The 24,068-nt window shown below is 40.8% G+C and overlaps 1 protein-coding gene across 1 annotated transcript; it reads left to right on the top strand.

The window, feature by feature from the left end:
- The first annotated feature begins 20,061 nt into the window (after positions 1-20,061).
- On the top strand, positions 20,062-20,508 carry LOC138363978 (glutamate--tRNA ligase-like). The gene has a single exon (XM_069323429.1). It carries the CDS (start codon positions 20,062-20,064, stop codon positions 20,506-20,508), a length of 447 nt encoding a protein of 148 aa, XP_069179530.1.
- The last annotated feature ends 3,560 nt before the right edge of the window (positions 20,509-24,068 follow it).

Genomic DNA, 24,068 nt, shown 5'->3' with positions numbered 1-24,068 from the left:
AACCCACGCTTGAAACAATCGAGGGAACCCACTTCCACCATGTTACACGGTAATTGATTCAACAAATCAACAACCCTGTTACCGAACGAGTATTTACCCATGTCTTTCCTAAATCTACACTTATCTAATTTATACTCATTGTTTCGTGTTCTCTCTTGCGTTGATACTTTTAATATCCTATTATTATCCCCTTTGTTATGTCCATACATCCACTTGTATATCTCTATAAAGTCACCCCTAACTCTTCACCTTGGCAGTGAATGCAAATTAAGCTCTGTTAATCTTTCTTCATATGAAAGATTCCTAATTTGGGTAATTAACTTGGTCATCCTACGCTTAACACGTTCAAGGGAATTTATATCCATTCTATAATATGGCGACCAAAACTGAACTGCATTATCTAAATGGGGCCAAACCAGAGCAAGATAAAGCTGAAGAACAACACCAGGTATTTTGTTACTAACGCTTTGAATAATATATCCGTGTCCTATTCGATTTATTACGAACATTCATGGATTTAGCCTTTGGTTTTAAACTCTTACTAATCATAACTCCCAGATCCCTTTTGCAATCCGACTCCACAATCTCAACACCATCTAGCTCGTATCTTCTAACCATCTTTATTACCTAGCCTCAAAACTTTACATTTATCAGCATTAAACTACATCTGCCAATCTTTTGACCATTTCAAACCCCTATTTACATAAACGTGAAGTGATAGCAAGTCATCTTCTGTGTTAATTTCCCCTCTCGATTTTTTTTTATCAACAGCAAATTTGCAAATGTTGCTACTCAAACCTGAATCTAAATCATATATATATATTATAAACAACAGAGGTCCCAGGACGGAGCCTTGAGGCACTCCACTTACAAACTTTTTCCCATTCTCACTTCAGCCCATTTATACTGTTTACTTTGGTATAGCCATGCCCTAATCCAACTTAACATAACACCCCCAATACCATGAGCCTCTATTCTTTTAATCAGTCTTTCATGAGGTATTGTATCAAAAGCTTTGCTAATGTCAGGGTACCCAACATCACAATCCATACCACTATCAACTGCCTCAACTATGCTGGAATAAAAAGTTAGCAAATTTGTTACACATGAACGGCCATTTGTAAAAGCATGTTGCGTCTCATTTATCAGTTTACGTTTTTCAAGATTAAGACGAATTGTATTTGGAATTATCGATTCAAGTAACTTTCCCACAATAGACGTTAGGCTAATTGGTCAAGTGTTTGAGGCAAGTGATATATATCTTTTAAAAATTGGTACCACACTAGCAACCTTTCATAACTCTGCCCGACTCTATTGATTTATTAAATATGGTAAACATTGGCTCGCAAAGCTCCTCTTTGCATTCTTTAAGCACCCCTGGCAAACACTTCATCCGGCCATGGGGATTTGTTTGGTTTGAGTTTTACTATTTGTTTAATTACATCCTCCCTGGTAACTGCTAAACTAGTCAACCTGTCCTCGTCCCCACCCACAAACTTGTTCCGCTGAAGGCATATTGTTAAGTTCCTCTTTAGTAAATACAGAGATAAAATATTTAAACAATACTACTCTCTTCGTCCTTATCCGTTAATTTAAACGGGGCCTAACCAGAGCACGATGTAGCAGACCACCACCACCAACTGAACAAATACGTCCGAGAGGCTCAAATCACTGACGAAGGTTCGAAGCCTCGTCAGGGCCCTTGTGGATTTGTTCATTTGATGCATCACGCTATTGTGACTTATCTGTTTAACGCCAGGTGCCTTGTTACTAAAGGTTCGATTAATAAATCCCAGTGTCCTATTTGCCTTATTATGAATAATAATAGTTATATTCTGGCCATCAAACAGACAGGATGGAAGCAAAGCACCTATGGGATATAATATCTAGAGTATTTAGGTCTAGCAGTATGTGTGTCATGGGTGACTTTAATTTTAGTGGAATAAATTGGTTTAACAGACCAGGAAATAATGAAGCAGATTTTCTAGAATTAATTGACGATTGCTTTCTTGCGCAACACATTAAGGAACCAACGCGGGAAAATAATATTTTAGATTTAGTGTTAACTAACAGGGAAACACAAATTAATGACATCGAAATAAGGAGCGAGCTAGGTAACAGTGATCACAAAGAAATCAGATTTAGCAGAATGGAATAGATCTGTAGGAGAAAACTGTTAAAGTGTGAGATTTTCGAAAAGCTGATTTCAATAGCCTAAGAAATTTTTGGGGTCAAATAGATTGGAAAGTCTTGGGCATAGGGGTGCGCTGGTCTTGGAGCGAGACGTGAACCCAGCGATATGTGACGTAAAGAGATTTCACTGAGGATTCAAAATACACCTTATTTAAAAATATTCTAAGCAAAGGCCAAGGTGGAAATGATGTTGGACCAGATAAGAGTGAGGAAACTACTACTGAGATTTAAGCCAGCCATAGAATTAGGAGCAAGAGGGAAACCCCGATCGTATGGGGAATTCTTCCAAGAATGGGAGTTGGAAATAAATGGTTGTCGAGGGCACAGTGTCAATTGCCGGCTGGAAAGATACTGCAAATCAAATGCAATATCTTTCATAGACAACTGGTAACACTTCTGTGGAAGAAATGTAGTGTATGCTCAGGATGAGGTGTATCTATCGAAGGCTGGGGTGGTTGTTGCAAACTCGTTGGAACCAGTGATTGGAGGCGTTTGTTTGGGTTTAAATTGTTAGTAGATAGTGGTAGGGGAATTGATAGGGAGGAAGGAGGTAATAGAAGTAAGTGTTTGTGGGAGAAACAAATTGGCATAATGATTAGGGAAAGAGAAGGGCCTCAAAATAACAAAAAAATTAGGGTATGCTACACTAATAGTAGAAGTCCAAGAAACAAAAACGATTTAAATGCTCTTTTCTGCACAGAAAGAGATTATTGCACTTACCGAAACGTGGATGAATGTAGAAAATAGAGAACTTAGCTGAATATCGAATATATGGATATAAACTATTTCACACAGATATATTAGACGAGGAGGAGGAGTAGCAATATGTTAGTGAAAATTTGAAATGTAGTCTCAGAGGGAATTAAAACCGAGCCAAACGATTTGGATAGAATAAAACGAAAAAGCAAATAATCTTATAGAAGTTATATACAGGCCATCAAACAGACAGGATGGAAGCAAAGCACCTATGGGACGAAATATCTAGAGCATATAGGTCTAGCAGTATTTGTGTCATGGGTGACTAATTTTAGTGGAATAAATTGGTTTAACAGAACACGGAATAATGAAGCATAAGATTTTATAAAATTATTTGACGATGGCTTTCTTACGCAACACATTAAAGACCAATGCGGGTAAATAATATTTTAGATTTAGTGTTAACTAACAGGGAAACAAATGAATGACATCGAAATAGGAGTGAGCTAGGGAACAGTGATCATAATGAAATCAGATTAAGCGTAGAATGGAATAGATCTGTAGGGGGAAATTCTGTTAAAGTGCCAGGTTTTCGAAAAGCTAATTTTAATAGCCTAAGAAATTTTTTGGGTCAAATAGATTGTTAAGTCTTGGGCATAGGGGATGGGCCGGTCTTGGAGTGAGACGTGAACTCGGTGATAGGCGACATAAAAGGGGATTTCGATGTGGGTTCTAAATATAACTTGGTTTAAAAATATTCTAAGCAAAGCACAGGAACGTAGTATATCTTATAAATTTAATGGATCGAATACTAATGATCCAAAGTGGATAACAATGGACCTGAAGAACTTTATAGGTAAAAAGAGCGTGGTACAAAAGTATTAAGAATGGGGGAGGTCAGTTTAGAACAAGAATTTGTACAACTAATTAGAAATGTTAAAAAGTAGTTAAGGAGGGCAAATAGAAACTATGAAGTTCGCATAGCATGGCGAGCAAAGACAAATCCTAAAGGTTTTTTCCAATTATATCGAACAAAGGTTAGAGAACGAATAGGTCCATTAAAACCTGACAGGTCAAATAACGGATAATGACGAAGAGATGAGTAGTATTTTTAATAAATATTTTATATCTGTATTTACTAAAGAGGCACTTAATATGCCTTCAGCCGAACAATTCTATGTGGGTTGGGACGAGGACAGGTTGACTAGTTTAGCAATTACTAGTCTTAATTTCATTCTAGGGACGATGTAATTATACAAATAGTAAAACTCAAACCAAACAAATCCCCAAGGCCAGATGAAGTGTTTGCCAGGGTGCTTAAAGAATGCAAGGAGGAGTTTTGCGAGCCACTGTCTACCATATTTAATAACTCAATACAGTCAGGCAGAGTGCCAGAGTCATAGAAGGTTGCAAATGTGATACCAATTTTCATGAAAGGAGATAGATCACTTGTGTCACACTATCGGCCAATTAGCCTAACGTCTATTGTAGGAAAGTTATTTAAATCGATAATTACAAATACAATTCATCTTCATCTGGAAAAACAAATTAATAAACGAGTAGCAACAGTTTTACAAATGGCTGTTCATGTTTAACAAATTTGCTATCTTTTTATTCCAGCAGAGTTGAGGCATTTTTTTTTTTTTATTTTTTTTTATTTTTATAAATTACACAAATACAAGAACACACAAAACAATGCAAACCTGTACACATCAAGTATACCAATGAAGGAACAGTACACAGGGATAAACAGTCTGTACACTAAACAATAACAGTAACCACAAAACAAACACAAGCGCTAAACAAAATAAAAACGCATTGAAGCAATGGGCTAAACAGTACAGGGAATTAAGTGCTAAAACAGTACATGGAAACAATAGGCTAAACAGTTCATATCTACATAGCAACACAGAACATGGCAAAGAAAATTACATGAAAAATAAAGAAAACAATAAAGTACATAAATAACATTTAAACACACCGGGAACCAAGAACACAAAACACACACAGACGTGGACATAGAATCACGTGCACAAAACCACGCCTACCCCACACACAGAAGAACAAAGGAGCATAGGACCATACACGCGCTACCCAGGATAATGACATACACTAAATGAGAAGTATGTACACACACACTAAACACACTCTAAACAACAAGACAAACACTCATACCACCCACACCACCACGGCACACCACACAGCACCCAAGCACGCAAAATAATGGGTCACAGGCCAAAGCGAAACACGGCCACAAAAAGAACAGTAGAAAACAGTACAGCAGAAAACCCAGGCCCACGCAGGAGCCAAAACCCCCCTCAAAACCACACACCCACACGCATACGGACACAACTGGCACCCGGAGGTACGGAAACACACCACACACACACACACACACAGGAGCAGCAGCATCTCAAGGGGGGGATGGGGAGAGACAATCACACGCAACCCCCGCCAAGGACAACCAAAGAAGCGGAAAGGGAGCGCATAGCAAAGCAAACCCCGAAACCCCCCAACCCCTCTAAACCCCCATCGACACCCCAACCCCACCCAAGACGAGAACATCACCTTCCCACCAAGGCACCCGCCGACCCAAAGGCAACCCCACGAACATAGGCATCTGTGAACCACCGACCAAACTCCTCCGGAAAAGCGCGCTGCAACCACCACCAGGTAAACCGCTTGCGCCCCCGTAAAAATTCTAAAATTCGGGCAACCCCAAAACCCTCCCGCCTCCCAACCCACACACAAAACACATAATCAGCAACCAAAACACAATGTATTACCCACCCGCAGCGGACAAGCCGGAAAATACAAAAACAAAAACTGCAAAACATCACCCTGACAACCCGGACCACAAAACACCTCCAGGACATCCCGAAACCAGTCCACCAACCCCTGTAACCGGACACAAAAATAAAATACATGCACCTGCGATTCACTTAAACGACAATGAACACACGCCCCAGAATCACGCAAGCCAAGCATACACAACCGCTCATTTGTCGCCAGTGACAAATGCAGAACCCGAAACGGCAATTCACGCTGCTGAGGCGCCAAGAACCGTGCCCCCAAACACGACCAGATACCACCCTAAGCCCAACACGGGAATAAGCCCTCCACTCGAGGCCGCACCCGGGGCAACAACACCCCATACACAGCCTTGCACGAGAAGGACAGAAACCCAGGATGGCGGCAGAGCTCCCGAAGAATCCCCTCGGCCCAAGAATAAACAGGGAGGGTAAACAAGGCCTCCTCCTGACAAACCCCCAAATCAACCAAAAAACTGAAGCGAAGCAAGCAGAAAAAAACACCCAGCGTATTCAAACCCCCACCGAGAGCCAGCCCCCGACGCAACGAGACCCAGAAGAGGGCCTTGGCCTTCGTGAAGACGTCAGGAATGGCAACACCCCCCCTCTCTCACCCCTAACACCAACGTCGGACGGCGCACCGGTTGATAACGCCCACACCACACTCTCCAAACTCAAGGCCTTCCGACGATCCAACGGGAAACATCGAGCCACAAACCAGACACGCGACAAGACCTTACACGCAACAAGCAGTCCCCTCTGATAAAGCGTCAAAGGACGACGCGACAAAAGGCCAACTGCAACACCAACCGACCGAGAGACAGCACCCCAATTCCACTCCAAGGAGTGGTCATAGGAGGCAAACCAAGTAACCCCCAAGAACCCGAATCGAGGAGACCACCGGAAACCACGCCCTATCCCACACCAGGCGGGAGGCCCACTCACCGATCCCCATCAACCCCGACTTCGCCCGATTAAGAACGGCCCCCGTAGCGGACTCAAACCGCAGGAGAACGTTCTGGACAGCTCCAACAGAACCCTCCGAAGCTACAAACAGAACGGTGTCGTCAGCATACCCGCAAACGGGTAGCCGGAGACCGGACGGCAGACAAGGAGGCACAATCAAGGAACACGCTTTTACCGCCTGGAAAAGAGGTTCCTGAAAAATCCCATACAAAAGCATGGACATGGGACACCCCTGACGAACGGAACGGCAAATAGGATAAATGAGCTAAAAAACCCATTCACACAAACGCGACTGCGACTCCGGACATACAACAAATGGACCCACCCCACAAACACTACCGGAAAACCAAGCCTCTCCATAGCACTAAAAACAAACTCTAAAGATACCCGATCAAAGGCCTTGGACCAGTCCAAGCTAATCATAGCCGCCGAAAGCCGATACTCGGACGCATAGAGAAGCACGTCACGAAATAAGTCATTGCAATGCATCAGGGCACGGCCAGGCACACCACAACATTGCTCCATAGAGACCACCGACGCAACGACACCCCGACATCGACGCGCTAAAACCTTAGAAAGAATTTTATAATCAACATTTAAGAGCGTAATAGGCCTCCAATTGGAAAACAACTGCAAATCGCCCGGCTTCGGGAGCAGCCGCACGATCCCGTCACAAAAGGAATCAGGCAGAGCACCCAAACGCAAACACGCCTGCACCACTTCCAAAAGCACCTCCCCCAACACATCCCCGCAGAGTTGAGGCAGTTGATACTGGTAAGGATTGGTATGTGTACCTTGACTTTAGCAAAGCTTTTGATACAGTGCCACATGAAAGTGATTAAAAAGATAGAGGCTCATGGTATTGGGGGTGGTATACTAAGTTGTTTAGGGCATGGCTATACCAAACGAAACAGTATAAATGGAGTCAAGTCAGCGTGGGAAAATGTTGTAAGTGGAGAGCCTCAAGGCTCTGTCCTGGGAACTCTGTTGTGTATACTATATATTTATATATGATTTAGATTTAGGTATGAGTAGCAATATTTGCAAAATTGCGGACGATACAAAAATCTGTAGGGGAATTAACACAGAAGACGACTCACTATCACTTTCAAGTTCATCTAAATAGTGATTTGAAATTATCAAAAGATTGGCAGATGCAGTTTAATGCTGATAAATGTAAAGTTTTGAGGCTAGGTAATGATGATAGTTACAAGATACGAGCTAGATGGTGTTGAGATTTTGAAATCGAATTGCGAAAGGAATCTGGGAGTTATGATTAGTAATAATTTAAAACCAAAGGATCAATCTATGAATATTCGAAATCAGGCAAATAGGACACATATATTAATTGAAGCGTTAGTAACAAAACACCTGGTGGTGTTCTTCAGCTATATCTTGCTATGGTTAGCCCCTATTTAGATTATGCAGTTCAGTTTTGGTCGCCGTATTATAGAATGGATATAAATTCACTTGAACGTGTCCAGCGTAGGATGACAAAGGTTTCTAATTAAAGGAATTAACTGTCATATGAAAAGATATTAACAAAGCTTAAATTGCATTCACTGGAAAGGTGAAGAGTTAGGGGTGACCGTATTTACCCAGGTCATTACTGAAGACAAGGTAAAAACATGAGGTGCTCTGTTCTGTGACGTGAGGGGTTAACTTTTGTATATAGGTAAGAGGCACATGCACAGCTTTTAACGGAACTTGGTCTCGACTTTATATGGTTGACTGTCAGTTTTCTGTCAAACAGAACAGAGTGAGTTTCCAGGGGTCTATTTTACCGGTTATTTCCATTGACCTAATTTTGTGTGTTCAGGTAAGGAGCTATCACTCCATGGTCACATTTATCGAACGCCTTTGCTAAGTCCGGGTATACATCTGCATTCTGTTTTTCTTCTAATGCCTAAGTGACTTTGTCGTAATGGCGAAGTAGCTGTGAGAGGCACGATCTTCCAGCTCTAAATCCATGTTGGCCTTTGTTGTGAATATCATTGGTCTCCATGAAACTGGTGACCTGACTAATCACTCAAATACTTTTATTATGTGGGACGTTAGTGCAACTCGTCCATAATTCTTTGCAAATGCTCATCTCTCTCCTTTTCCTTTCCACATTTCTTCTCTATTCATTACCATCCCTTAACCACGAACACACTTTCATTTTTATTATAGAAGAATGTAAATGCGAAGGGTAAAAGCTTCCAGCATGTCAATCTGTCGACCATTAGAGAGGAGTATCTATGATGACCACAACTCAAACTTCTCATTATTTTTACTTTTTTTGTTTACATAAACTTCTACTTCGTTGAGAAGCTTCGACGTTTTGGTCCGTCCTGGACCAGTAAAAACTGAAACAGGTCAGCTGTCAACTGAGATAAATATATATAAATGATTCAAACATCGATTTACAAATGGCCGTTCATGCTTAACAAACATGCTATAATTTTATTCGAGCATAGTTGTGGTAGTCAATAATGGTAAGGTTTGTGATGTGTACCTTGACTTTAGCAAAGCTTTTGATATAGTTCCACATGAAAGATTGATTATAAAGATAGAGGCTCACGGTACTGGGGCTGCTATATTAAGTTGGATTAATCACTTCAGGACGGTGTAAATATGAAAAATATGTAAATATGGAAGCCGTATCATAAGGTTTGCTTAAGTCAAGGTACACAACATTACAAACCTTTCCACAAAATATACAGATGACATTTTTTACTGTTTCAGTTTAGTCTGTCAAAATAACACAATTAAGAAAAAATGTTCCCGGTTTGTTCAGAGTTCAGATTTCTACGTTCTAATTTCGTTGTGCGTTGGTAAATATAATATGGTCCTCATCGTTACTGTAAGTACTACCAAAACTGGAGGATGGGCTGGTATATTATACTTGTGTTATTATCAGTGCAGATCGCATCACAAATGCTTTCACGACGTAAGAAAATAGCTCGAATCCTTTGCAATCTTAGAAGTTACAGATTAAATAAACATCTATATATTAAACTTGCCAGACACATTAAACTTGTGTTAGTTTCATTGCAGATCGCACCCGAAATGCCTGCCAGGAGGGAAGCTGCCCACTACGCCTACTTGGACCTGCCAGATAGCGTGAAACTCAACATGAAGAAACTGCAAGATTCTCTCTGGAGCAAAGCCAAGGAGCTCAAACATGTTGCAGCCGACCCAGACCACGGGCACATCAGCCTCGGCTACTTCATACTAGACAGAGGTAAGGAGTTGGGAAAGTGTTAGTAAATAAGTAGTGAAGATGAGAGTTAGGAGAATTGGTCAGTGGGAAGTTTACAGTCATTTGAGGATCAATAGAATGTGTTATCCAATCTAAGCAGCTTGTTGATTAGCTTGTGGTAGAAGAAGCTAAGTTAGGTTCTTGGATTTTAATATATTGTATATAAAGAAGTGAAAAGAGTGTGATTTATCTGCGCTAAAATATAGTGGGACTGCAATGCGATTGAACTCGCGTCCCTTGACTCTTATTACCAGTTGAACCATGACTAAAGAAATATCTCTAGTATAGTTACTTGAAGTGTGAAATGTACCAACATTATCGACAGTATACATGTATCGGTAAAACTATGTTTTTTAAATTTATATATTTTTTTTCCAAATATGCGTATATACAAAACAGGTTAAAAATTATAAAATTCTTATTTTGTAATTTCAGAAAGATGGAGCGAGGTAGATAAGCGTAAGCAGACAGATGAGAATGTTGTGGTCGACATTCGTCAACTGATTGAGAAGTTCATGGTAAGTACAACAACCTCGTACCTGTTAAATTGATCAATAAATGCAAACTAAACTGCATAACTGAGGAAAGATGTTCAGGTTCAGGTAAATGTTCGATTAATCCTCGTCTATTTCGTAGCACCTAATGTGTCTCCCCACAGTCACAAATTTAGCTTCATTGCACTTATTAAACCCATTAAGAACATAAGAATGAAAGTAAGTGCAGAAGGCCTATTTGCACATATGTGATAGCTCTTGTATATATCCACCCATCTTGTATACATCTTGTATATATCCAATCTCATTCATATTCGTGTTTAACCTACTCTTGAAACAATCAAGGTACCCCACTGCTAATATGTTACACAGTAATTAGTTCCACACAATATCAACCATGTTACCGAACCAGTATTATCCATTATCCCATTACATTTTGCAGGGGGTAATGATGTTGGACGAGTTAGGAGTGAGGAACTAATACAGAGATTCAGGACAGCCATTGAATTAGTTAGGAGCAAGGGAGGAATCCCGATCATATGTGGCATTCTTCCAAGATAGGGAGTGGGAAATGAATGGATGTCGAGGGCACTTGGTGTCAATTGCCGGCTGGAAAGATATTGCAAATCAAATGCAATATCTTTCATAGACAACTGGGAACACTTCTATGGAAGAAATGAAATGTATGCTCGTGATGGGGTGCATCTATTGAGGGCTGGGGTTGTTGCTGTTGCGAACTCGTTGGAAGAAGTGGTTAGAGGTGTTTGTTTGGGTTTAAACTGTTAGTAGATAGAGGTATGGGAATTGATTTGGAGGAAGGAGGTAATAAAAGTGTGTGTTTGTGGGAGAAAGGAATTGGCAAAATGATCAGGGAAAGAGAAGGGCCTCAAAATAACAATTCACTTAGGGTATATTACACTAACAGTAGAAGTCTAAGAAATAAAATTAACGAATTAAATGCTCTTGTCTGCACGGAAAAAAATAGATATTATTGCACTTACCGAAACGTGGATGAATGTAGAAAATAGAGAACTATTGGCTGAATATCAAATAAATGGATTTAAACTATTTCACACAGATATATTAGACAAGGAGGTGGAGTAGCCATATATGTTAGGGACAATTTGCAATGTAGTCTCAAAGAGGGAATCAAAACTGAGCCACACAAACTATTTGGATAGAATTAAACGAAAAAGCAAATAATAATATAACAGGAGTTATATATAGGCCACCAAATTTAGACAGAATGGAAGCAAAGCATCTATGGGATGAAATATCTAGAACATCTAGATCTAACAGTATTTATGTCATGGGTGACTTTAATTTTAGTGGAATAAACTTGTTGAACAAAACCGGGAATAGTGAAGCAGAAGATTTTCTAGAATTTATTGACGATTGCTTTCTTACGCAACACATTAAGGAACCAACACGGGAAAATAATATTTTAGGTTTAGTGTTAACTAACAGGGAAACAAATTAATGACATCGAAATAGGGAGTGAGCTAGGGAACAGTGATCACAAAGAAATCAGATTTAGCATAGAATGGAATAGACCTGTAGGAGAAAATTCTGTTAAAGTGCCAGACTTTCGAAAAGCTGAATTTAATAGCCTAAGAAATTTTTTGGGTTAAATTGATTGGAAAGTCTTTGGTATGGGGTGTGGGCCGGTCTTGGAGCGAGACATGAACACAGCAATAGGTGACGTAAATGGGGATTTCGATGTGGATTCAATATATAACTTATTTAAGAATATTCTAAACAAAGCACAGGAACGTAGTATACCATAGAAATTGAATAGATCGAATACTAATGACCCAAAGTGGATAACAATAATTTAAAGAACCTTATAGGTAAAAAGAGAGCTTGGTACAAAAGGATTAAAAATGGGGAGGTTACTTTAGAACAGGAATTCGTACAACTGGTTAGAAATGTTAAAGAGATAAGGAAAACAAAAAGAAACTATGAAGTTTGCATAGCAGGGCAAGCAAAGACAAATCCTAAAGGTTTTTTTCAGTTATATCGTACTAAGACTAGGGAAAGGATAGGTCCATTAAAAACTGAGACAGGTCAAATAACAGATAGTGATGAAGAGATGAGTAGTATTTTTAATAAATATTTTGTATCTGTATTTACTAAAGAGGAACTTAACAATATGCCTTCAGCCGAACAAGTCTATGTGGGTGGGGACGAGGACAGGTTGACGAGTTTAGCAGTTACCAGGGAGGATGTTCTTAAACAAATAGTAAAACTCAAACCAAACAAATCCCCAGGGCCGGATGAAGTGTTTGCCAGGGTGCTTAAAGAATGCGAAGAGGAGCTTTGTGACCCACTGTCAACCATATTTAATAAGTCAATAGAGTCTGGCATAGTGCCAGAGTTTTGGAAGGTTGCTAATGTGATACCAGTTTTTAAGAAAGGAGATAGATCACTTGCGTCTAACTATCGACCAATTAGCCTAACGTCTATTGTGGGAAAGTTACTCGAATCTATAATGGCAAATAAAATTCGTCTTCATCTTGAAAAACAAAATAATAATTGAGTCGCAACATGGTTTTATAAACGGCCGTTCATGTTTAACAAATTTGTTATCTTTTTATTCTAGCATAGTTGAGGCAGTTGATAGTGGTAAGGATTGTGATGTGTACCTTGACTTTAGCAAAGCTTTTGATACAGTGCCACATGAAAGTGATTAAAAAGATAGAGGCTCATGGTATTGGGGGTGCTATATTAAGCTGGATTAGGGCATGGCTATATCAAAGGAAACAGAGTTAATATAAATAGAGTCAAGTCCAAGTGGTAAAATGTTGTAAGTGGAGTGCCTCAAGGCTCTGTCCTGGGACCTCTGTTTATAATATATATAAATGATTTAGAATCAGGTTTGAGTAGCAACATTTGCAAATATGCCGATGATACGAAAATCGGTCGGGAAATTAATTCGGAGGAGGACTCCCTATCACTTCAAGTTGTTCTAGATAGGGTTTTGAAATGGTCAAAGGATTGGCAGATGCAGTTTAATGCTGATAAATGTAAAGTTCTGAGGTTAGGTAATGATAGTTACAAGATACGAGCTAGATAGTGTTGAGATTGCGAAGTCGGATTGCGAAGGGGATCTGGGAGTTATGATTAGTAAGAATTTAGAACAAAAGGATCAATGCATAAATGTTCGTAATAAGGGAAATCGGACACTCGGATTTATTAATCGCAGCGTTAGTAACACGACACCTGGTGTGGTTCTCAAGCTATATCTTGCTCTAGTTAGGCCCCATTTAGATTATGCAGTTCAGTTTTGGTCGCCATATTATAGAATGGATATAAATTCACTTGAACGTGTGCAGCGTAGGATGACGATGGATGAGGATGAGAAGTTAATTCCCCAAATTAGAAATCTTTCATATGAAGAAAGATTAACAAAGCTTAAGTTGCATTCACTGGAAAGGCGAAGAGTTAGGGGTGACATGACAGAGGTTTACAAGTGGGTGAATGGACATAACAAAGGGGATATTAATAGAGTATTATAAGTATCAACACAAGACAGAACACGAAATAATGGGTATAAATTGGATAAGTTTAGATTTAGGAAAGACTTTGGTAAATACTGGTTCAGTAACAGGGTTGTTGATATGTGGAACCAATTGCCTCGTAACGTGCTGGAGGTGGGGTCCCTCGATTGTTTCAAGCATGGGTTGGACATGTATATGAGTGGGATTGGGTGGTTATAAATAGGAGCTGCCTCGTATGGGCCAATAGGCCTTCTGCAGTTACCTTTGTTATTATGTTCTTATGTTCATACAAAAATCAAAATAGCGTTATTCATCAAATGAACAAATCTACAAGGGCCATAATGAAGGTTCGAACCTACGTCCGAGAGGATCCTAGACGCGACTTCTCCCGGAGAAGCTGCGTGAGCCTTGTGAGGGCAGTTGCACTCAAGGTTGCATTTTTTTTTACAATGTCGTGGCGCAGTAGAATAAGGCGTCTGGGATCATCCCTGACGTAGGTTCGAACCCTCATCACGGCCCTTGTGGATTTGTTCATATTAATTCATTCTTCGTTTTCCTAGAGAATGTAATTTTAGCTGTCATTATTTCAATTATTTTTGTCATATATTTACTTCTTATTCGTGCACTGTATCCATATTAACGTGTTCTCTTTTTACTTAAAAATAAACTGAAGAATCTGCACGTAGTCTTATGAGGCCTGGGAAGTTTCGACACAACGGTCTTCTATGTAAAGGTTTAGGAGACGCCGAAGCTGCTTGATCTGAGGATGGAGAGAGTTGCCCCTCCTGGACACCCGAGGTCTTCACTTGCAGGCCTACAGTTTTAACCCCCGCGTCACCCTATTTAAGCGACGCTGGGTAGATGCTACCAAACTTGCCTATTAAGAGAGCCAGGGTTCACTCGCAACATGAAGCAATCTTGAAAAATCTGATATACTCTGCACAGATACCCGACGGAACTGATGTCAGTATACCAAGAGTGGGCTTCAAGGTGTATAACACGAAGACTGCTATCGTATCTACAAACATGTCAATATCAAACAGTCACTTGAATAATACCCTGCATTGCTTGGATACCATTACCCTGTAATCACATATTCTCTTGTAATTATAACAAATTATATGTAATTATTACAATTACTATTTATTTGTTTTTAAAGTAATGAGAACTGTTAGTTCGATAACCATTACTAAAACTAAATTTGTCTATTCAGTACTATTATAAACATTCATGTTATTACAATTTTATCTTGTACATGTCATAAAAATTTTATTGTATATATACCAGAAATCTTATTTTCCAATTGGTTGCAATAATGCTTACACAATAAAATCACCAAGATAGTATGAGTGACTCCTCCCTCTATAATACATATAAATTTATAACTAGATCATTTTACACTTATAATTATGAAATATTTCCCATAGTAACAATTAACTACTTAAAACACACTTCTAATATTATTCCGCCATGAGGATTTTTAGCTTTTAAAACTACGAAATAATAAATTTAGGTATTTTGAGGATTATTCACGTTATTAAAATATGAATTATACTTTTAATATTAGTCATATCTGTGCCGTCACCGCGAGGATCAAGTTATTACTATTTTCTTAGGCCTCGTAATCGAGATAAAAACCAGCACATTATATATTTAAAAAAATCAATATATTCAATCTACTCATTATGTTGCTCACGTGGCCCCACGAGAATGAGGTGATTTGATGAAATAACTATGCCCATGTTCACCACTAAGTGCCGTCGGGACGGTGGGCTAAATAGCCAAGGCTATCATTGTCTTTTGTACGGTCACGGATGGTCGAGTGGTTAAGCTACTGTGTTCGCCAGTTGCATAGTGCCTCTGGCTGCATAGGTTCGAGTCACTTCTAGGGGTGTGGAGTTTTCAATTGCATACATGCTTGCGGACCATTCAAGTTTGTTCGCATCTTCATCACTTGGTACTAGCAACCAAATTTGCTGAAAGAGCAGGCAGTAACCAGCTTCCACCAGATGAACTAACAGTGCAGACAGAATTAGAGGACGAAAGGTGGCACAGAATCCGTACAGCATGTGCAGAAGTCTAATACTAACACCCTTTCACACTGGATGAGCTCAGTCGGGTTAAGAAAAACTATAAAGATACATCCCCCTGGAGACAACTTGTAAAATAATTAGATACCTTGGCCAAGAGGGGGCCGCTGCATAGCTTAGTTTAATTAATTTAGCCTGGACTTCTCAAACTAGACCTATAGCTTTCAATAGGGCAGACAGTGCCGATCACGAAACCCAAAGATCCAGCTAATCCAAGGCCCATCCCTCCAAAGCTTTGCAGCCAAGAAGGCTGACAGAATGGCACGCAACAGACTTGAGTGGAACATGCCTAAACTGCACCAGGACATGTATGCCTATAAAAGTTGGCACAGTGGAATGTACTACAACTGTTAGCCCATTAGAATGACAGACCAGGAATGGTGATATTCCTGGACATCGAGAAAGCCCTTTAACTGGCTCGCATCCCAGCTATTCTCTGCCGTCTCATCGACAAAGAGGTCAAAGGCAACCACCTTTCCTGGACCAAAAACTGTCTCAGAAGCAAGAGTGAAATTTGTATTCAGAGACTCATGAAAAGATATGAATGGTACACCGCAAGGAGGCATTCTCAGCACCCTTCTCTTCAACTGTTTAATGGAAAGAATAATGAGAAACTCCAACACTGCAAGGCTGCTAAATTACACGGACGACTTTGTTATTATAAAAGGAAGAGATGCGGCACGCCTTGCACCCAAATGCTTAGACTGCTTCAGTGAATCGTAAAGCAGATTGGTATCAAATTCAACCCTACCAAGACAAAAGCCATGCCCATAAAAATACTGACACCGAATATCCCACTCACAGTACAGGGTCAACCAATTGAATGGGTAGACACTTATCAGTATCTAGGAATAATCCTGGAAACATTTTAATGCTGAGGTCTCTTACTTGAGAGAACACTGCGGCCCGGACGGCAATCCTCAGGTCGCTAATTACCTCCCTCTCTGGAGAAGCCAATTTGCAAGTCTTTCGCACATATTATTTACAGGCAGTCAGGTCAGTGATCGACTATGCCGCACCTGCACTCTATCCCATTACAACAAGTGGAAAAGGCTTGAAGTAGCCAAAATCAATGCTATGAGAGCTGCCGTGGGAGCCCCCTATGTAGACCAGGCTTGAAACGAAGATTGGAAACTGGTTTGCCCTCTCCAAGAAAGAAAATATCAAACAGCAGCTACAATTATCAGCAAGATAATTTATTCCCCTGATCCAATCCCAGCAAGACAGGCCTTGGTGGTTGGACTTAGACAAGACAATAGAACTCTTGGGCTGCCAGAGCGGGAAAATTTCTAAACGATTACAATTAAAAAGTACGATTCTTGATAGAGGTGGTGATCACCTACACCCAAACTACACTTGTTGCCCACCGTGGGAGGAGCCTTACCTTGAGGTTATCTTGAGATGATTTCGGGGCTTAACATCCCCGCAGCCCGGTCCTCGACCAGGCATTCTTTTTGTTACACACCCCCAGGAAGCAGCCCGTAGCAGGTGTAACTCGGGTACCTATTTACTGCTAGGTTACAGGAGCATCAGGGTGAAAGAAACTGCCCATTTGTTTCCGCCTCCACGAGAATCGAACCCGGAGCCTAGGTAATACGAATCCGAAGCGCTGTCCACTCAGCTCTCAGGCTCCATGTAGCCTATCTTCAAAATAGTAAGAGAACCTATAATATGTCTTACGGGAAAAGTCTTCCAATGAAAAAGCTGCCTATGATCCAACAATTCTAAGGTGCATCATAGAAAATCTAATGAGCAGCATAGCACTAGCAGGAGCCACTCACGTCTTCACAGACGGATCGGTTGACACAGAATATGGGTGGTGATGCTCTTTGCATGGACAGCGAACAGGCCAATTGGAGACTGGAAGGACCAATATCTTCAACCCAAACCGAGATGTTTGCCAATCAAAAGGCATTCCCATGTGAGATTGCACAACTCTATGTGCAATCACACACACTCAAAAGCTGCACTTCCAATATTAGGAAAAATGCGGTAGAAAGACAACGTGGAAATAATAACCACCATTTTGTATCTTGGAGCAGTAGCTAAAAGAAAAAGACTCAACATAACCTTAAACTGGATCCCTTCCCATATTGGAATCGCATTAAATGAGAAAGGCGATGAAATTGCTAACTAGTTATCCAGTGATTAATAAAACAATCCAGCCCTGCCTCGAATACATAAAAAACACCATCACCAAAAAACTCTCACACCTCAACAAAGCCCATCTACAACCGAGTAGCAGAAGGTTCACCCTCTACAATATGGCATTTTCAGGCCATCCACAGGGAAAAAGCAGTTCGGTTATATAGACTACGTCTAGGTTACAGATGCAACTGGGAGATTGGTTAACCCAGACAGAGGGCATGCATCTTTTGCCAAACAATCACAGAAAACCCACTACTTCACTATCTCCAGGAATATGAAGCAACCAACGGCCTTTTAAGAGCTTTAAAAGCCCCTGAATCTTGCAGTAACCACCATGAAGCCATCAACACTGCCATTATTCTGGTCAAAAAAGGTGTCCGGCAGCTGGACAACACCCTCAAATCCTGTCAATCAGTATCCTTCCCCGCGATAGCAGCGATATTAAGCATATATATAGATATTAAATGCGAACAACACACGGTATAATTTTACTAAAAAATCTACCACTTACGGGCTATTCATGCCCTGTGCCATCTCTTGGGTGGCTTAATATTCATCATTTAATCCATTTGGTCCACACACACACACACACACACACACCCCCCCCCGGTCCACACCAGCAATCCTGACTAACTACACAAGCAACCTGTCCTCTTAAAAAGAACGTCGCTTTTGGCCGTTTGCCCGTATGGCCGAATTTGGACGTAATTTGAAATTGAAAAAAATATGAAAATGAATTTGGGATTTTTTTTTTTCAACAACAGTAAGTTAAGGGTCCTCTGATAGGTTAGGTGGGCAGGAAATTCTCAAAGTTTCAAAACGTTATGAAAAACGTTAATTTAAAGAGTCCTCTCATAACCTCTGCGCGTAAGCCGGACGACTCAAACAGAAAACGGAACAGAACGTCACTTTTGTGAGTCGATTTCATTTCAAATTACGTCCAAATTTAGCCATATCGCGCATACCAGCCAAAAGTGACGTTATTTTTAAGAGGACGGGTTGACACAAGACATCCATCGCCACTAGGACCCGTTGAGGGCGTTTCAACAACTATTATGCGTCACAAATGCCTAAAAGTCAGGACTCGCCCCATGGACGGCCATACTTTCACCAAAAGCGACGTCTTTAAGATCTTAAAAGAAGCCGTCTGATTACACCCATTTGCTTTGGTCATGGTGAGAATATTGTTCTCTTTCTTTAGTGGGGGATCGAAAAAAAAAAAAAAAATTAAATCTATTGCACACTTAGAAAAGTGCACCACTTCTTTCCTCTCTTCCCACATCAGTACATCACCGACCGAACAGTCTTTATCAGCGGGAGCAGCCACTGGATCACGGACCGAGAACAAACGGAGATCATTACCAACATCGAGGAAGAAAACGAGCCAAAGGGTATTCGATGTTATATCCTGCAGCACCGATACCGACGATGACACACACACCAGCATGAACATATCCTTCACCACCTTAGCCGGGACCAACCAGGCTGCCACACATGGTCTGCACTGCTTCTGCATCAAGATTCCACCCTTCCAAGTGGAGAAGGAACGATACCATGAGCTCCCCAGGGCTTTCCGTGCTACGATTACTCCCATCCCACCAACAAGTGTCAACACCCCATTCAAAAGTGGAACCATTGCACCCAGGACCATTATTCCATCTGCAAATCGACAACCCATCGCTGCCTTCTCCGCAACGGCAATCAACCTGTAATTTCACACCGCTTTCCCGGCAGAAAGGAAAAAATAATGGCCCAGGTTGAAACCAAGAAAGTTAACCTCAACCCAGCCACCAGAGCCCCTGATGCTATAACAAACACCTCAGCTCTTACCAACCAACCAGACGATTCCCAGTCTTACCAAACAGTTGTTCCTCTTACCAGTCAAGCCAGCTTTCACAATGGGGCCCCCAGGGGCCCCCAATGGGAACCGACTACCACCGATTCATCAGGGAACTAAATGTGCTGTACCTAGACAATGGCCTGGACCTCATCACAGCCCCTGACGCAAGTCTCTCTACCTCCCCTATCACACCCGGGACTTCCACAAGGTCGACTGCTAGGTCGATATCAACTCAGACGTCAGCTCCACTAAAGACCCAGGCTGCACAAACAGCAGCATCTTCCATTCCAGCCCCGAAAGCTACCTCCATCACAATCTCAACAGAATCGCTCGCAGACGTGCTGTCTCCGACCACAACCACCACCGACGTTACCGAACAAGCTTCCATCACAACTCGTCGACTTCAGAACCAGCCTCAACCTCAGGCCATGAGACCAAAACCCCCAACAACGAACTATGCCACGGACGACAACACAGCCATGTCAACTAGCAGCAAGACTCGGACTAAGAAAACACGGAAGACCTAGAGGCCTTCATTAAATCACCAGCTCTGTAAGTGGTATTGCTTGCCCTCCGTGACCGCCATCCGCGCCCCCATAAAAAAAAATCCATCCATTTACAGATCTCCAGTTTCAACTATTGGTAATGGTTCCAAAGGGCCTCCACTTTCGGGCTATTCATGCCCGCGCCACCTTTTGGGTGGCTTAATCTCAATCTATTTGGTCACCATAGGACCTACCGACCCCAAGTCTTCATCAACTACCCATCTGACCATTTTCCACCTTCGGACATTAACGCAAGCGTCACTTATTTAGAGCAGTGCAGCTAGATCAGTAAATCATTGACAGAGTTCGAGTGCATCACTTTACTACTGGAAAAATGTGGAGATTATACTGCATTTCTGTAGTGATGGCGACTGCAGTTATGAAGGCTTACATCTATGGAAAACATGAGCCTCGGGATCCCGAAGAGAGTGTTAACTAGAATTCGTTTATGCCCAAGGAAACCTCCCAGGAAGGAGCACAGAATAATTAAACGAATTCCCAGTTTGCCTTTTAGAACTTTCAAATCTATTTCCATAACATTTAAAAACGAAAGTATTTCTGCCCGCGCTGTCCAACATGCTAGATGTACCACCAGAGGTCGTGAAAGATGCCGACCCCATCCAGATGCTCAACATGCTTAAAACAAAACGTTCATCAGACACGTTCGTTAACACATTAAGTTAAACCATGACATGACAACATACCACCAGTGATCATAGAGGAAGGCGACTCCCTCATGATGCGCAACTTCAAGGCAAAATATTTGACAGCCAGACAAACGTTCAATCAATAACATCACTGTTGATATCCCAGACTGATTAAGTGATGGAGAATTGGGATATATAGTGAAGATCAAGGATGTAGTGCCCCGGGCTGACACACTCAAACATTAACAAATAATGTTCGTAAACTTTACAACAATAATGAACACCTTACACATGAAATGTCAATGCAGCTGGTGTTACATCTATACTCTACGGGCGTTCGAGGCCGCTCGTACAGTTCCAGACAATTACTCAAATTCATGTCTAAATATTAAAAACCCTAAAAAATTAAAATCATTTATTCCAAGTTGTAATTTTATTGTTTGATATAAACAATGATATAAACTTTATATAATATGAAATAAAACATGTTTTAACAACCTCTGACATTTACCAAATTCAGCATGTAATTCCATATCTTGCAGAGAAGCTGTGTGTTCTCGCCTCTTAAACCATTGTACAACCAGTGTGTTTTGGGTAAATGAAGTTGCTTCTTAAAATTTAGCTTCCCTAAGGCTGAGTAGTCATATTTGTTATTTACAATGAGAAGAACATAATGAAATACATAGACGCTGAAGCAGCCTTTGATCAACACATCCAGTCTTGGTAGTTTGCTTAACTGGAGAATAATAATAAAGTAACACTAACATACACTTGAATCACTTCAGCAGTCACACGCCGGTTACAACGGCCCGTCTTCTAGAGTTGCCACGACGGACAAAATGATCAACTAAATTGCTGTTTGGAATTTTGACATTAAAATGGGATGCATTATTCGAGAGGACACTTTGGTTGCTAACCAACTTTGCCCTGAATTTGTATCATTAATCTACAACCTAATTCACAAACTATAATATTTTTTCTAGTTCGAAAATGATCTAATTTGCTTCCATTATTTCGTGATTATTATTATTGTTAACTTCTGCCATTATTATTGTTTCTAGCATCAGAACAGTAGAAAACATTTGGACATTAAGGGCAGCTCCTGTTAACGGTTCAAACGATCGGTAAAACAATCCACGTCTGCTTTATGAACAAAAATGAAAGATATTGACCCTCACATGGCATCTTCTATTTAGATTCACAGTCATTCTTATACGTCTAACCTACGCTTGAAACAATCAAGGGACCCTACATCTATTATGTTACCCTGGTAATTTGTTCCAAAAATCAATAACCCTGTCACCAAACCAGTATTTATCCAGGTCTTTCCTAAATCTAAACTTTTATAATTTTCGTCCATTGTTTCGTATTCTATTGTGTTTTTGTTTTTATACCTTAACCTTGTTATGCCCGTTCTTCCGCTTGTACACGTAGGGAGGGGGAAGGGAAGGGTAGAAATAGCCTAAACTACTCTTTCCCCGTAAGATGTACTTTGTCTCAAACGTAGTTTAACTTTTACACTTCAATCAGGGTCACCCCTAACTCTTCGCCTTACTAGATAATGTAAATTAAGCTTTAACAATCTTTTTCCACAAGGAAGGTTCCTAATTCGTGGTGTTAACGTTGTCATTCCATGCATGACGCGTTCTATAGTATGGCTACCAAAACTGATCATCATACTCTAAATAAGGCCTAACGAGCTATCCTCTTGAGGTTATCTTGAAATGATTTCGGGGCTTTTAGTGTCCCCGCGGCCCGGTCCTCGACCAGGCCTCCACCCCCCAGGAAGCAGCCCGTGACAACTGACTAACACCGAGGTACCTATTTTACTGCTAGGTAACAGGGGCATAGGGTGAAAGAAACTCGGCCAATTGTTTCTCGCCGGGGCCTGGGATCGAACCCAGGACCACAGGATCATAAGTCCAGCGTGCTGTCCGCTCGGCCGACCGACCTCCCTAGCTAGTTACAGCTGCAGAAAGCCACAAGGTGTTTTATTGCTAACGCTTCTAGAAATATTCCCAGGGTCCTTTTGCCTTATTTCAAACAGTTATGCATAGATTTTTTTGCTTCCAGTTCTTACTAATTATGACCAAGATTCCTTTCTCAATCTCATCACCTTCCCCCTGATATCCTGTGACTATAATCATTACCTAGCCTCATAGCCTTACTTTTGTCAGTATTAAACTATCTGCCAGTGTTTTTTTATAATTTCTGAAGCCTATCTTTATCACCTTGAAGTGATTTTGATCCATGATATTAATACATGCTTTAATATATACATGATACAGTTACTTCATATGTAGTTTATTACATATATGGCTCAAATGTAAATTATCGAGTGTTTTGTACTGTCTAGTTCAGGGGTAATTCACCCAGGATTTTTTTTTTTTAGTTCGGTGGGTGGGGGGGGGGGGGGTTGAGTTTTAGAGTTAGCTGGCTTAGCAAAATCAACACGAAAATAACACAAACTTCCAGCGCCACAGCTGACTGTCCGATAATAATAATTTGACTTGTGCTCGTCACTAAGCCATGACATTTAAGCTTAAACAAATGGTTCTCAACCTTTTATAATAATGTCAAAATTACCCCCCCCCCCCACCCCCTCCTCACTCATTATATAAAGCAAAGAAAATGGCACTCACTAATATCACACAACCCAGTTTCCATTTTTGCCCCCATGTGGGTCATATGCTCCATGTTGAGAAACTAGTTTAAATCCATTAAAATACATAGTTGATATAAAAAAATCAACTTGAAACTGTCAATCGATGAATAAGCGAGTTTGTATATATTAGTCATCATGTGTTTAAGAATGATGGTAACTGCAGAGGCCTATTGGCCCATACGAGTGTAACAACAATACCAGCTTAGATGTGCGATCCCTGTTGCACAGGG

Source organism: Procambarus clarkii, chromosome 12 (assembly GCF_040958095.1).
Source record: "Procambarus clarkii isolate CNS0578487 chromosome 12, FALCON_Pclarkii_2.0, whole genome shotgun sequence".
NCBI classification, from domain to species: Eukaryota; Metazoa; Arthropoda; class Malacostraca; order Decapoda; family Cambaridae; genus Procambarus; species Procambarus clarkii.
The sequence above is the reverse complement of the archived record's forward strand: the minus strand, read 5'-3'. Positions and strand labels throughout refer to the sequence as shown.